The sequence below is a fragment of the Mytilus edulis genome, chromosome 2 (assembly GCF_963676685.1).
Source record: "Mytilus edulis chromosome 2, xbMytEdul2.2, whole genome shotgun sequence".
Classification (NCBI taxonomy): Eukaryota; Metazoa; Mollusca; class Bivalvia; order Mytilida; family Mytilidae; genus Mytilus; species Mytilus edulis.
In genome coordinates, this window is record NC_092345.1 from 18,706,825 (window position 1) to 18,724,299 (window position 17,475).

The window sequence follows — 17,475 nt, forward strand, 5'->3', positions numbered from 1 at the left end:
GTGTGTGCTCAAATTTAGGGAGTTACGTAAAGAATATAGGTGCGAGATAAGTCTGCCAAGAGAAAATCGGACCTTCTTCAGTCTGATAATTTTGTGTAGAGTTAATATGATCCTTGGACTTAGAGAATAGACCTTTTACTTCATGCTTGAAGATATCGACTTGATATTTGATATATATAGATTCCAACACTGCAACAAGTGTATTACGATATTTCTCCACTCGAGACAGTTAAATTTTATTATTTAAAGCGCGAGGCTTGCCGAGCTCTTTAAATAACTAAAATTTAACTGTCGAGAGTGGAGAAATGTCGTAATACACGAGTTATAGTGTCGGAATCTGCTTCTCTAATGATCTTTATCCTTCTTTTTCAAATATTTTCAGAAACTTGTGTTCTTTATATGCGACGTCATCAGGCATGGTCGCCTTTTTTCATGACGTCACAATAGGAAAATTCAGAAGAAAACAAAACATTTAGACGTCATAATCAAATTTCAACTAATCATTTGCCGAGAACAGATTTTTCACTAGTGAGGAGAAATATTTTTCTCACACCGGTCAGGAAATATGAAAATAGCACAAAAATTAGAGAAATCGATATAAATTACACCATGACAAGTTATAAATCAAGTTAGCATTTTTTTCCAGTAAAATTGATTTTTAACCCGTAATGGACTATGTACTCTCAACATGCCTGTTTTGTCGTTTGAAAGCTATATATGAGAAAATATAAATGTTTGTAATGTTTTGATAGATTATTATTAATTTTTTTTACATATGTTGATAGAGTATTGTAAAGTACTGTACTAGTCCAAGCATACTCAAATTTGAAAATAAAACTCATAACTGCAATATATATATATATGTAGTACGCATCTTTATTTCATCATGTCTATAATTTGTAATTGTCGTACTATTAAATCCTTGATCATGTCATTAATAGCAGGTAAGTCATTTACATAATTCATGATAAATTATACAGTTCAAATCCTTTTTTTATAAACGCAAAGAAAAATTTGCGTCGGATATTGCTATGATGTCTTCGTCGTCGGCTTCTGTGTCGTCCAAAGACACATTTGATTTCCGGACAGTAACTTTAGTTTAAGTGTATGGATCTCTATGAAATTACAATACAAGGTTCCACATCACAAAGGAAAAGCTTGGATTAAGTTTGGGGGTAATTACTCCAAAACTTCTTCTCTTCTTTTTTTTTTGGGGGGGGGGGGGGTCATTTTTTATTTTGTGTTTTTTTTTTCCATTAATTTTTTTATTTTTATATTGTCATTTGATTAGTTTCTGATTTATATATTAAAGCAAAAAATACTGAAATGGCAGAAAATACACACCAAACAGGATGTGTAAATTATTATATTAAGTATTGTGCAATAGCAAGAAATCTTCGATTGCATAGACGTTGCGCACGAGGTTGGAACGAATTCAATTTTGCTATAGATTAGCATAAAAGTAAATACGTAGACTAGTCAGTTCGATAAAAAAAAATATAGTGATTTCTGGTTGAATTCATTACATTAGACTTGAAGATAAAGAAAAAAGGAACCGAAATTTAAAATATCAAGAATTATAAGTAACACTTACTTATCCCATTTTTACGCAAACACGCAATGTCCAGACAACGTTGCGTGCAAAAGATCGGAGTTCCGTTTCTTTCCTACGGTATTTTTTCTCCGATCATCGTAAAACTTCACAATAGTATTGCTTTTTTCTTTTAAGATTGAGGTTTTAACCGGCTATTTATCAAATAAGCATAGTTAGGCCGTAGAAAATAAAACTTGGCGGTAAAAGTGTTTCTGTTTTTATATTTAAACAATATAGTGTTTAACTTTTTTTTTCGTTAGGCAACAAGGTTTTAGATCGTTTCAAAAAGTATAGCCGATTTGTCACAACGTTCGCAAAACTGACGATAATTGATGTCATGCTCGGGTTTAAAATTTTATATCATAATAAGTTGTTTGCAGTTTACTTCGAATGAAAATAAAAATATAAGTTATAATATAACCAATGTATGAGAAAGGTAAAGTTAAATTTTTAATTCAAATGTTGACCAAATGAGATCGTCATAAAAAATATCGGGGTCTTAGTTTGTGTTTTTTTTTTTTTTTTGCATGCTATTTGTTTTATTTAAGGAACGTTGTCTATCTTCAAGTTTTAAATCTTCAAAGCTGCAACATGTATGTTTTCACAGTATTGCACAATAGCACACGGCAGTATTGCACTATACTGCAGTATGCGCAATAGTAAGAAATCTTCAATAATATTGAAATTTAATACAAATTATTTAACCCATTTTAAATTTTTAAATCTTTGACCACATTTATTTTGTATCCGAATCCTATAGTACATGTATAAGTAACAAAATTTTTGGATTAATGTATATAATTTTCATGTCTGCCAACTCGCCCCACTTAAATGAAAACTTATCTACAGTTTCTACACAGAATACAAAAAAACGAAAATTTATTTAATTAATTTTTTTTTTTAAATAAAATTTTGATTCTCTTTCTGAAATTATATTAATTTTAAATATAATTTTCGTATTGTTGGAGAATAACTGTATTCTTGTAAGCTTAAACAAGTTTGGCGAGTTGACATTCACGTCACCGAAATACTGATACTCACTTCTTACTGCTTTATCTAAATAAAAAGAAAACAAAAACAAAAAACAAGGTATTGATTTATTTATAAGTGTCAGGAACATATACGACTGGGTAGCATCTTTTTCCATAAGTGGGGCGAGTTGGCATTACTATAAATTCATCGTGGTTTATATATTTGCCATGAGTGGGAATTTTAACCGTTTTCATAAGTAAGGCAAGTTATCCAACCTATTTTTCAATGGGATTTTACCCGTTATAATGTGCACAATTCTGGGCAATACTAATAATTAAATAAATTTTCGTTTTTTTTTATGCCCCATTTATGGGCATTATCATGATTATGTTTTGCCGCAGACGGCATGAAAATTACATATTAATCTAGATGTTACCGTTTTTCATTAAGTGAAGCGAGAGTTTGCAGGAGTAATATTAACGGAATTTAACCTTCTCACAAGTGGGGCGGTTTTTTTTTTTTTTAAAGTGGGGAGAGTTGGTAAACCAGTTTGGGGCGATTGTTTGAAATGTGGGGCGAGTTGATGAAAAAGTGGGGCGATAAGGTGTGGAACGATTTGCCAGTGGGGCGATTTATCATGGATTTCAGGGTTCGTTCACTGCGCTCGGTGAAGTATTTATTAATACTTTGTCTTAGTTGTCCTTACAGACGTTTCGAGTTGACTTATTGACGGAGTGAGTATTATTGACGGTCTGAGTTGGCTTCATACACAGTCTGATATGTCTTTAAACTGATCCGACGTATCATCTATCGCTGCTTCTCACCGAAGGTCTGTGTAGCGATAAGTGACCATAACAGGGCGTCCAGTTTAAGATGTCTTGTGAGTTGGTCCAATCGGACTTGGTCCGACATGTCTTTGGGCCGAGTTGTTCCGCATTCAAAAAGAATCCTAATTATCTCCCCTATATGAAACTCATTACTTCCTGGTAGGTTTTTTTTGATAAATTTTCGGAAAGAATAACCCACATGAGCTGCTTTCCGTCTTTATAACTCAGGTTAACATTTCAAAATCGTATTACATATTCATTTTCTCCGCTCTTAGAAACATTTTGTACTTCTTGGTTGAATTTTTTTCAAGAATTTTTGTGAAGAATTATTACTCATTTACTGAAGAAAGGAGCTGCTTTTCTTTAATTTATAACGGGGTTACATTTAAAATTGTATAACATATCACCTCCACTTCATCGTAGTATATTGGTTTCTAAAGTACATCCATGGTATTTGAAACAGGGTGCTAAATTTCAGTGAACTGAATATAGACAAGAAATTAAAAAATGATGTAGGTGTTTCCAATCTGTTGTTTGTTGTAATATGAGGCAGGCATAACCTGTGAATGGGGACGAAGTCTGTATGATTTTTTTTTATAAATCAAACATGTTAAAAAGAGAAACGGAAATACCGTAACGTTTCCGATTTTGGTTCTGTTGTTAGGGATTTAGCTGTGACGTTATTCAAGTTATGACGTCTTTTTCAATGTAAACAAAGAAACGCTGTCATCAGGTAACGTTTTTTTTATTATAACAAACAATTTTTAAAAATGAATTAGTATTGAGTTCCTTTCTTAGACTGATAAATATACATTTTATTCAAAGTCTCATGCAAACAAGAACGGAAACGGAAGTAGATTTCTTCGCAGATCCGGAAATTCAAAAACGCGACAAAAAAAAAATTGAACGATTGTGAGTTCATTAGTACAATGATTTTTTTTTTTTTTTATTGAATTTTCTACTGTTATTGGGGACTTCGTCCCCATATTATTTTATAATATTCTGTCCTTTGGGATTTTGAGTCTGGAGAATACATTTTTATATAGTTCCAGTTATATTTGTATCATCAGTGTTCCACCTAGGCCGTTTTCACAGGGCGGTTCCCGCCCCCTTTCTTGAGTGCCGCCCTGTGCCTTTTTTGCAGTTTCCAGCAGAGCTCCAGATAAGCTGCGTATTTGCGTGATCACGCAATACAAATAATTAAAAACCCAATGCAATTGCCCATAGCAGGGTTCAATAACCCAATTAATTCAAAGGAAAACCCAATTATATGCCAAAACCACGAGTTTTCAACGCTTTTATTCTCTATCGTTTGCGTTATTTACCCTTATCAGTTTAAAGTCTTCACGTAATTCTATTTTTATAATATTTATAATTGGAAATGTCCTTTCATTCTAAAAATAGAGCCCTGCATCAAGTAACTGAAATGGGTCCCCGTTGGAATTTTCTGTTGCACAAAAGGTACACATGTTTATGAAAACATTTTGATCTTCTCAGCGTTTATCCAATTAGCGTGTATCATGTTGTCATATTTTTTTCAAATTTCTCGGGATTTATCATTACATACAATGAATTAAAACGAAAGTTTATGTCCGGTAAAAATATTGAATAGAAGCATGTTTTCAGCTTCTTTTGAATAGCTGAGGGAAAGTTATGATGATAAAAAGACTCAGCTAGTGTTTTTAGGAAGAGTCCATCGAATTCACGGGCGTACATGTTTGCGTACCTTAACGAGAACATTGCTAATAACGTCCCAGAAAAAAATAAAATAGCCTTGCCAGACGAATAATAATAATGGGGTTTCGTCAAAAATGAAATCAGTTGGAAAAAGTGAAAAGCCAAATCAATTATGACATGATATGTAGTTGGAAAACATTTCTAATAACTTTAAGGGACAACTTAACCCAGATTTATGTAAATTGAATTAAACAAAAATATTCAAGTATAATTTTAGTTTATACACAAATGTATACTATTTTTTTCCATTTTAGTTGAGTGAATACGCATATCCGTTTTTTATAGTTTATATAAGTTGTGTGAAAATACAAAACTGCCCGGCAGAACGTTTGAAACGGGACACAAATTAAACGTACAATTGCTCGTCAAGTGAATAAAACAGCTTCATGTAGCACATATACAAAGAAAGAAACATATATATTTTATTATGGGAAAATATTCAATATTGTGTTGATGAAAAATCCCAATACATTAAGGAGCTTGGTGGTGAAAAACCCAATTTGATATTTGCTTGAGGGGTGAATTAAAATTGATAATGCAATTCAAAAACTTCATCACCCAATTACATAAGAAAATGGTGGGTAAAAACCCCAATTTGTGAATCCTTATCTGGAGCTCTGTTTCCAGGCCTTTTGATTTTAACATGTTTAAAACTAAAATATTTTTTATACAAAATGTGTAGGAGAGACATATATACTTATATTCTAATTCATCACCTCAAACGTATATAAAGTATTTATAAAATAAAAACAAACACTTGTTTCATAGAAATAGCTCGCCAGCATGTGCAGCTTACTGTGATAATTTTATTAAAAAAGAAAATTCGAGTCCCGATGTCATCAGATACAGGATCACCGCTGCGTAGTACACGACAGCCTACAAAATAGAAAATCAAAATGAGAAATCATATAAACATATCGTCGCTGTTATGCAAAAACCTCGTATCTCAATTTTTTGTGGAAATCTTTTTATTGATTATTTAGAATTAAATATGTATGTTCCACTGTATGCGAAAATATCTGATCTTCTAACCAATCATTAACCTGAATTCTGACATGTGACGAAAAAGTGTAGTCGGATTGGTGAGACATTTTGTTGTTCGAAAATATCGTATCTCAAAAGAAAAACACACGGCACGGCAGCTGGCATCATAACAGCTACAGTTTACTGAATCAATTTTAGGTTCTCAAAGCTAATAAAGCTTAGAAATAATATGAAAAGCTTTTAAAATACAATATAGGTGCAGACATTTTTGCTCGTCTTGGTAATTTATTGGTTAGAAGATCAGATATTTTCGCATACAGTGGAACATACACATTTAATTCTAAATAATCGATAAAAAGATTTCAGTTTTTACTGCCTGGTGTAAAATAATCAAAACCTTAGATACGAGGTTTTTGTATAACAGCGACGATATACATGATATACATATATATTATATGTCTTCATGATCAACCGAACAATGTCATACTGATAGTATTATTATCTATCTATTACAGGTCAAGTGTGATTTTCACGATTTTAGCTTTTCTCCTTTTTAAGTAATAGTCCTTTCCCTAGAATTATTTTTTTGATAGAATACTTGTTAATTACTAGATTTCTGTTCAAAGGGAAATTAACTCATTTTTAAACTTTCCCAAGAATTAAATTTTTGATGAAATACTTATTAATTACTAGATTTCTGTTCAAAGGGAAATAACTCATTTTTTAAAAGATTTGTACATGTTGTAAAAGGCATTGTATTAAGATAAATGACATTTTGGATTTTTTCCTTTTCTTTATTTCTTTATTAAATCATTGTTAATTGTTTGAAGAATTTTGTGATGTGGTAGCGAACTATGTATTGCCATACTCACAGAATGCTTGTTTTATGTAGTTAGAATTTCGTTCCATTACAATGAATTTTTAACAGGTAGGGGACTATGTATTGCCATGCAATACTCACAAAATGCTTGTTATATGTAGTTAGAATTTTGTTCCTTTACAATGAATTTTTAAACGTTAGGGGACTATATGAATTGCCAAGCAATACTCACTGAATGCTTGTTTTATGTAGTTAGAATTTTGTTCCATTACAATGAATTTTTAAACGGTAGGGGACTATGTATTCAGCAGTCTTCACGCCGAGTGGCAGCCCAGGCAGCCCAGGCTGGTAAAATTGCTCTTAGGCCTGTAAAAGTTAGACCTACAGGCCAACAGAATCTTAACTAAAAATTTTAAAAAATTGAGCTGCGGGCCTGTAGATTTAGCAGTTCAGCGTGAAGACTGGTATTACCATGCAATACTCACAGAATGCTTGTTAAAAGTAATTCCAAGTTGATATAATAGCCTGTTTATAAGAGTTTATTTGTTTCGCATATTTGCTTTTCTCTGTTATGTCCTTTTGATCTAGTAATTTTGCAGAATTGATAACACAACATAAAATCACTTCTTTTGGTACATTTAGTGCACAGTGACTACTCATTGTAGTTATTTCAGATTTGAAAAAATGGTAAATAACTCCTATTTGCAACAATCAGGATCATCATAAATTCATATAATTCCCCTGATTGTTTTAGGACATTACTTTCTGTAAATGAAAAAGATTACTTCTACATGGATAACGAGGTAAACGAAATACTTAAAAATAGTCTTCAAATCAATTGAACATGTTGAAGATTTTCCTAGAATTATGCCATTCTTCAGAGTCATGTGCTAGTTCAATTCAGAGTACTCTGAAAAAAATGGCCACATAGCTGGTTTTTTTTACTTAGGTACAATGTAAAATCGATTCTGTATTTGCTTTTAATTGTTCCAGAAAAAAATCCAAGATAAAAATCAAGAAAACCAAGCTATGCAGGCAGGTTATTCCCGAGATGTATTCTCCTCAGGATTTGATACCAAGTTCCTGTGTAACTACTGTGGTAACATACTAAGGGACCCAGTACAAAGTTACTGTGGACATAGATTTTGCAGAGCATGTATACAAGGTCTTGTAAGGTAAGTCAAAGTGTTAGATGTGCCTGATTTTTTCTCTCAAAATATTGGACTATTTACAGACAAGCAAACAGTAAGCATGTTTGGAGGTGTTGACTTGTACAATTAATAAAAAAAAATCACCTGTGTTCAGCATTTGTTTTGTTTAGTTCATGAAATTACCAATAAAATATGTAGTTAGAATTTAAAAATGTTAAGCAAACCAGGTAAAAAAGAAGACTTGAGGCAGCAATTATTTTTTTTTATTTCAATAAACTTTTAGTCAAGTTGTGGTATTCTTTTGTATGGTCATTCAGTTTTAATCACAATTTGTTTGTAAAACAAACATGCATTCAATAGAATCCAAATTTGAACTACTGTTGCTGTATCATGTGACTTTTTTGTAGTTCTGGAGATCAAAGAGTCCAATGTCTTCAGTGTTTAACAGAAGGAAATGCAGATGAAGAATACAGTTTCATCAACCAAGATCAGGTATCAAATTTGTTAGATGTGATTGTATTAGCTTTATCTGCAGTTACCACATTTAGTAGCATTTTCAAGACTAAATGATGACAATCACAGTATATTTATGAGCTCCTTTCCTTTAGGGGAAAATCTAGTCCTGAACATGCATAAAATATTTGTCCCTGAAAGTTAAGTTACCAACAATCATGACAATCAATCAATTAATGAATCCTATAAGAAACCCACTTATCTTTTGAAGCTTAGGTAAGGTGTAGGGTCAAAGTAAGGTATTATAGCATTGGATGACATTAAGTCTAAAGAATATAAAAGAAGTATTCTAAGTGATCAGTTACAATTTGTGTCCATTAACCATCTAAGAAATATGTTGGTAAAGAAATCGTTAAGTTTATTTATCACAAACTATATTTAAAAATCTTGACTGGAATTTAGGAAAACACAAAAACTGGTTTTACTAACCTTAGATGAATTGAATGCATGAAGAATCATTAGGAATCTAATGGCTTTCAAAATAATTTAAATTGTTGGGGTATTTATCATTTTTATGTGAATTGAAAATATCTGCATAAGAGGGTATACCATACGAATGGTTCACATGATGACATATATATATAGTACACAATAACAATTTATCAGTAAAATGCACATTAAAACTGTGAGGGGTTGAAGGCATAAACACAATATAATGCAAAATATATACACAATGCAAAAATTATGACATAAAAAGATCCTATATGTTGTAAAAAGTAATGCAGGTATTGTGCCCAATCTCATCTGTGCAAATGAATTTTAATGAATGAAACAGTTAGCATCATAATACCAAATGAAGACAGAAGTAATTGTAATCTATCTTTTTCAGACAATTTAAAATTCTGGAAAAATATCATTTATGTCATTTTACCAATGGTAACTTGCTTAAAATGTGGTCGAAATTAGCAGGCAGATGGTCCTTCTTATCCAGTGAACTGTATTATCAATGATAAAATGTAAAAATTTTGGTCTAATTTACAACACATTTTAATTAAATTTTTCCTCATGTTCATATTGATAAGAATTAATGTAGATATGGTATCCCAGACTTATATACATGAATAAACTAATTGTTTTGATCTTATTTGTAGATATTTCCAGACATGGCTGTCAAGAGAGAGATGTCTCTTATTGAATCTAAATGTGTTAATCCTGGTTGTAGCTGGAAAGGAAATTTCAAACACTATGAGGTACAGTACGCCCAAGGAGTTTGTAATCCCAAACTCCATACTCCGATATTTTTCCTGGTGTAACACCAGGAAACTCCGACATCCCTCCCAAAATTCTCGGAGAAATTTGGGAGTATTCCCTCCGACTTCCGCGTAAATCCGCTACCTTTTGTTTATTGTATTAGCGACATCTCTCCCAGTCTGGTGTGACGCGGTGTGACACCAGGTAATTAATTGCCCTAATCCGTCTGATCTATGCCGGCACGCGACAGTCAAGGTATGTTAGATTTCTTATGTAATTAAACAATTGTATTTCCTGTCATCTGATTGCTTGAAACAAATGAAAGATTAAAATAAAAAGCAAAACGTTGTTGTTAATTCTTTCAATTACACTGTACATTTTAATCAAGTTTTTAAACAACTATATTTGATTTTGACTTCCGTTTTTTTATCAGTAAATAAATATTTAATTTACTTAAAGAGATATAATTGTGCAACAATAAACGGAGACTAACGCTGAATAAATGAGGGCTTTTATACTACAAGTAAAAAAGAAAATATTATTCACTATCTGTTATGCTAATAATTCTACGCCATTTCCATTTTACGATTACAAAATAAAAGTTTTAAAATCCAAAACGTTGTTGTTAATGCTTTCAATTGCATTAAAGTTTTATAAAAAAAATCTATACTTGATTAGGACCTCGTTTTTTATTTATCGGAAATTTATATAACTTACGAAAAGAGACATACTTGCGTGAAAATAAACGGAAACTAACGCTGAAGGTATAAAATGTGAGCAGTGAGTTTAAAGAAAATTACGTGTCTTAAAACTTGTATATGCAAGTAAAAAAGAAAATACTATTCACCATTCGTTATGCTTAATAAGTCTACGGCATTTTCTCTTCACGATTAGCATTACTTTAGGATATAATACATTTCGGCTACAACAGGAATACTTCTATAGCTGCATCAACTCGTCGTTGCATAATATTCATTTACGCACAATGAATGTAAATGTTTGTGTTGTATTTAGAACAGTGATCTTTATTGACTTTAAATATTTTTAAAACAATTATAAATTGCCGTGGGAAGACGACACGCATCTCAGTGATCAACAGTGCGTGGTTGAACTTGAACTTGTCTTCGCTCACAATATTGAATGCTAAAAATAGTGACATCAATTTTGTCCACGAGATTTTTATTTGGCGGGAAATAGTATCATGTAACAGTAAACTCAGGTGACCTTTCTGGATAACCGTGGGAAAATTCATTGAAGGTTTAAACTTGCTTTGTAATGATTGACATTTGTGTGCGTTAAGATTGAGGCTCTAGAAGGTCCTTTTACAATTGATTAACCGGATTCTAAATTTTATTCCTTTTCTGAATAAACGAACATCAGCCTTTTATTTATACGTTTCTCAGTCAACAGAGGACATAAACCTGGACATTATTTATACTTCCATAGTCAACACTATACATTAATGGTAGATGAAAACAGGATGCATGTCGTTCAGTTCCTGATGGGCGTTGGTAGAGATCCTCTGTGAAAATGTGTCGATCGTAAAAATCCGATCCCCATTTTTTTTTCCATATTTCTTTCTTGTACGATATAATTTCATTTTAATATTCTATAGTATAAATTGTTGAAATACTTCTTTTTATATTTCGCCGAGGACTTTTAACGAGCAGTAAAATACGGATTGCGCCAATCCAATTTTATTTTAAATAATAAAAGATCAATAACAGATCATAACAGATAAAAAACACATGATTTTATTTCTTCATATAATTAAATAAGGTTGTGATTATTGTGTTGTGTCTGGGCGGGGAATTATCTCTGTATTTATGAATATAGGGCTGCCACATTGCATACAAAACTATTTGTCACTTTACAGTTTCTTTTTTAAATTCAAATACTTCAAGTCGGTAATCTACCGAGGTAGTGAAACATAATATTTTACATTTCAAAATAAATTGAAAGTAACAGAGTTCACTTGTTGGTCTGATAAATTAACTCTAGGGTTTGATTTAGATTGGACAAATTACCGTAAAAACATCATTTTGTTTTAAGCCAATTGATATTAATTATATAATATTGAACTATTAATGAACCGGATATTGCTCACTGAGTAGGTCATTAAAGGTTCTAATTGTGGTAAAATCATCTTTGTTGAAACTTTGTTGAAAAAACAAAAATTATGACCTGATCGGACTATAATGAAAATACTAAATAAGTGTTTTATTCGTATTTTTATACGTTTTTACGTTTTATTTGATATGACAATGACATGGGCATGTACATACAAGAATAATTATCTTATTTTAAATAAAAATGTCACACTTTTATCTGACAATGAATGGACATTTAAATAACGTATTTTAAAGCACACAGGTGCAATCAAGATCGATTAAATGTACAAAGGTAATAAATCTGGCTAATCCGATTATGTTGTCACGCGTCATTAATTTTCAGTTCATCTGATGGGCAATAAACCAATTAACAGCCACGCGGTGTTGGGAGAGAATCTTTGGAGGAAATTGGGAGTAGAATCCGTGATTCGCGGTGTCACACCGCTACACTCGGAAATCGGTGATAAAAGTTCGCGATTACAAACTCTCTGGGCGTACTGTATATATTATTAGTAATCTAATAATTATAACACATCTTTTAAACACATGAGTGTGAAGAATAAGACACACACATAATATTGGTAAGATGTCAGTTAGTAGAGCAAGCCAAAAATAATAATTAGTGATGTTAGAAATAAATGTCTTTCAAAATTCAGTAAGTGATAAATTTTGTATCGAACATTAATTTCCTATTTTCCTAACTTTAATCAGATTTATAGTCATTTTCAAATATATGCTCTTGTATTGTGGTTTCCTTAAATTTGAAATTTCTGAGTGCTTTTATTATTGTGTTTGTGGAACATTGAAGAAATATGCCAGATTGATTTTTACAATTTCAAGAAATGTTGAATACAAATAAATCAAGAATGTTTGGGAAATCATCAAATCTTTGATATCTTTGGAAAAAACATATAATAATAAATCTTGAACCACAATTAGGATGACAATTCAGAACAAGTGACATTGTATTGTAACTGTATTAAAGGAAATAAAACTATATATTTTGACTTTTCAATAACATTCTGTTTCTGTTTCTTAGGCACATTTCAAAGAATGCAAGTACCAAGCCAGTCCATGTACCCAGTGTGGGAATCTGATTACTGCATCCAAGTTAAATGACCACATGAAAAATGAGTGTCCGATGAGACGAGTTAAATGTAAACATTGTAATGCAGAGGTTGTTCAACAAGATTTAGACACAGTAAGTTGTACAAAAAAAGAAAATTATATATCTTGTCAAGATGAAGAATTCTAAAAATATCAATGATGTGTTTATCCACAAAAAAGAAACATAAACATGTGAATTTATTTTAGAAATACATGTATAACTTATATTATTTTTGCAGACTCACCAGAATGAGTGCCCCAAGTATCCTCTGAAGTGTGACTCATGTGGAAAAAAGAAAATAACAAGAGAAAAGGCATGTATATAATATATATAGGTGTATTTTAAAGATTACAATTGTAAACAAAAATCTCGTTTTCTTAGACTTCACTTGAAAACTGTAAAATACATGGAACTTAAGACATGTGTTAAAAATTACCTCGTTCTGAATTTTTTGTGTACACCAATATTTTTTTTAGAAACTCTTTATTCATATTCCATATCAAACAAATATACATAGTGTATCATGTGTATTTTGATTTTTGATTGGACACATGTTCGAGTTACATTTGTTCTTAAACTTTTGATTGAACAATAAGAAAGTTGGATCATGTGCATTCATCCTCCAAAAAAAAAATTGATGGTGATAGTTTATATTGTTAGAGAATCTGTAGATTTATTTGAATAATGGAAACTATGTGCACATCATTATCAAACATGGATTCAATCTCCATCCCTTATGGAGCTACATATTTTGGTAATGCTTACACTTTTGCTTCAGATAAGGGTGAAGGTTGGTACCTATAAAAACGTTTTAACCCGCTGCAATTGTTTGCACCTGTCCTAAGTCAAGAATTTGGTGCTTATTGTTTGTTGTTTGTTGATGTGGTTAATAAAAGTTTCTAGTATTTTAGATAGATTAGATTGTTAGTTTTCTGGTTTGAATGGTTCTACATTTGTCATTTTTTGGGGTTCTTTATAGCCTACTGTTAGGTGTGAGCCAAAACTCCGTGTTGAAGACCATACTTTGACCTATAATGGTCTACTTTTATAAATTGTGACTTGGATGGAGAGTTGTGTCATTGGCACTCATCCTACATCTTCTTATATCTATAGACTTATTACAGGTAGGACTACAAATATTGTCTAGTATGCAAATATTGTCTAGTATGCGTTTACTTTACTACATTGGTTAGAGGTATAGGGGGAGGGTTGAGATCTCACAAACATGTTTAACCCCGCCGCATTTTTGCGCCTGTCCCAAGTCAGGAGCCTCTGGCCTTTGTTAGTCTTGTATTATTTTAATTTTAGTTTCTTGTGTACAATTTGGAAATTAGTATGGCGTTCATTATCACTGGACTAGTATATATTTGTTTAGGGGCCAGCTGAAGGACGCCTCCGGGTGCGGGAATTTCTCGCTACATTGAAGACCTGTTGGTGACCCTCTGCTGTTGTTTTTTATTTGGTCGGGTTGTTGTCTCTTTGACACATTCCCCATTTCCATTCTCAATTTTATGTTTCAATGACAATTTTGAAACATTCAAATTTAATATTGGTTAAAAAGGCACAGCCACAGCAATATCTTTTTTTACACAGACTTAAATAAATTTTAAATATACATTATATAAGAGATTTGAAAACAAATACAAGCAGGCAAAAAGATGCTCAGGTTTTAACAAATACAATAAGACAAAAAAAGATACTCATGTGTAAACAAGCATTTCAAAATTGATAAAAGAAATTCTACTTTTTGAGTAAAGATTGGATGAAATGCAATTAAAACCCTATGGTACCATCTAGATGTCTAGACCTTCCAAGGTTTATCACTTCTTTTGAGATACACAAAATATAGTGCAATGATCATAAAATTCTATTCATCCTATTGATGAACATTTCCAGAAATTTATCAATGAAATATATGCTCAGGTATTCAAGTAACAAAATAATGTTATACTTGTCAAGAAAATTACATAACTTTTGCAAGGTGCAGGAATCTAATTTTTGTTCTAAAAATATCAATGATGCCATTGTTAAAGTCATCGTCAAAAATTGGAGTTATCTTCCTTTGTCCAGAGTTTAAATTTGATCAAATACAATTAATGCTATTTAATTTTACTTCCAACTGATGAATTGAAGCAATAATTACCATTCAGTTCTTGCAAGCACTTTGATTAATATATTGTCATTACATTAATAATGTGTTATATTAGTTTATGAAAAGGAAGATACAACATGTAATAAGTATAATTTTGTTTAAATTACTAAAATATATGAATAATAGAGTTAAGAATGTAACATATTAAGATGTAAACTAACTCGTTTAACTTATTTATGCAGATGCAACAACACATTGATAAAGAGTGTGCCAACCAAAAAATACAATGTCCAGTTCCAAATTGTGAAAAGGTAACTAAAATTTCATTATTTGTTATTAGTCAAGAGGAAAACAATGACTAGTACAAAGATATAAAAAGAGTATACTTTACTGTGAATTCATTTATTTTCCTGGGTATCAATTTTTGTGGATTGAGGAAAACTTACATATTTAGTGGATATTTAATTTCATGGTTTTGGCAATATCTGCATACAAAGCCTATAGATAATTTATAATTTGTTGAACATTTAAATTTGTGGTTCAACTGTACCCATGAAAACCATGTAAATTTGTATCCAACGAATAAAAATGAATCTTCAGTATTCTTTAAGTTCATTCTGTGGCTTACAGTAACAAGTTTATAACAAAACTGTAGTGTTAGACCATAACTGAAAAACAAAAATTCCAATATGATTAAATAACAACATCAAACAGTCTCTGTGTCATTTTGGTCTTTTGTGGATAGTTGTCTCATTGGCAATCATACCACATTTTCTTTTTTATATTAGATATTTGAATTTTTCATTTAAGGAAATCGTTTTGAGTTGTATTGTGTTTTAAGAGAATATTTTCATTTTGGCAGTATCCTTTTTATCATTTGAAACAAAGATTACAATACTGTAAATTCAGAAATTATTGCCATTTTATAAGGATTGACAAATTGAGAAATTAAGATATCTGTACCTAAAATCGGTATCAAGTTCTCATTATTATCCAGTAAGGTTGGTAAATGCCTTGCAATCATTTCTGAATTTACAATTTATGAAAATAGCTTTAAAAAAAAAATATTTATAAAAGAAAATCAATTAAGTTGATATGTTTATGTATTATTAGTTCCATTAAAAAGTAATAACTATTTCAGCATGTAACAAAGGTAATTAACATCATTTCCTCTAAATCTTTCATAACTGCTTCAAAAATTGCAAGTGCATTGCATTTTATAATCTTTTCAGGTGACACTTTTTATTCAACAATTCATAAGTAAAGTGAGATCTTTTTCTAAGAACTTTTATCATTGCAGTAAAAGTAAAAATTGTGAAATGTAAAAAAATAATTATCATCTCAGTAAAAAATCATAGAAAAGCATTAATTGTTTTTTCAATGTTAACCAATATAAAGGTTTGGTTTGTCCACCATTTTAAAAACCATAGTAAAATATTTTGTGGGCATTGTAATACAAAATGGTGCACATCACTGAACAAATATTTTTTTTTTTTACTCCATTAGTTTGACTGGCACAAAGTTGCAGTCATTTGTAGTAAAATCACATGATAAGGGATTGATGTACTAGTACAGTAATTTTAGAAATTATTGCAATGTTTTTATTATTGCAAAAATTGCCACAGGGTTAAAATAACAATGACTTAAACTCACATTTTGAAATTTGGTATATGAATTACAACAGGTTTTTTTCTAAGTATGCAAAATTTAAAACTGCACTTAGTGCATTTTAGTCTAAAATGATAAAATCACAATAATAAATGCATGCAATAATTTCTGAATAAACAGTATTGTCTGCAATTGATTAATGGATGCTTAACCTGTATTCCCTGCAACAGGGGGATTCTCATAGCTTGATATCACAATCATCAATTAATAACAAATAAATCTGATGATGAAATTTCAGTAGTATATTTAAACCACTTGTATCATTAAACAGCCAAATTTTATGACTTTTATGGAGAATTGATAATGTGTTGATATCTAGTGTTAAAGAATTTTAAACTGTTGAATATGAGAAACAAAATAATTTAAACATTATGGGGGTCAGGGCAAAATGACTTAATAAAACTGAAGCTTAATAAGTAACACTCGTATTGTTTCGTTCTCAAACAAACAGGGTTATTTTTATTTTTTTAATGGGGAAACATAGTGGAATTTATTGATGACTTATTTTCAGTTATAACAACAACAAAAAAAGAATTTAAAAGCTGTCTATAAATTTTACATATATCAATCCATTTCTTTTTCTTTTTATTTCTCAAATATACTTCATTCCATCTTTTTTTCTCTCTACTATTTTTCTTTCTAGATTTAAAAAACTTGGTTCATGAATTCGTATAAAAGCTTGTATATTAATGTGATATTTATGGAAC

At 30.9% G+C, this 17,475-nt stretch overlaps 1 protein-coding gene across 4 annotated transcripts in view; it reads left to right on the forward strand.

Annotated features, from left to right (window-relative positions):
- The window catches only part of LOC139511632 (TNF receptor-associated factor 2-like), a 37,772-nt gene that overhangs the window by 15,189 nt on the left and 5,108 nt on the right, over nt 1-17,475 (forward strand). For 2 of the 4 annotated variants that reach the window (XM_071298556.1, XM_071298558.1), the window contains exons 2-7: nt 7,928-8,109; nt 8,493-8,577; nt 9,690-9,788; nt 12,940-13,101; nt 13,247-13,321; nt 15,343-15,411. In XM_071298556.1, coding sequence (XP_071154657.1) covers nt 7,928-8,109; nt 8,493-8,577; nt 9,690-9,788; nt 12,940-13,101; nt 13,247-13,321; nt 15,343-15,411 — 672 coding nt within the window. Of the gene's footprint in view, nt 1-3,601; nt 3,622-5,384; nt 5,483-7,927; nt 8,110-8,492; nt 8,578-9,689; nt 9,789-12,939; nt 13,102-13,246; nt 13,322-15,342; nt 15,412-17,475 lie in introns of those variants that run through there. The other 2 variants (XM_071298557.1, XM_071298559.1) reach the window with 2 other exon arrangements.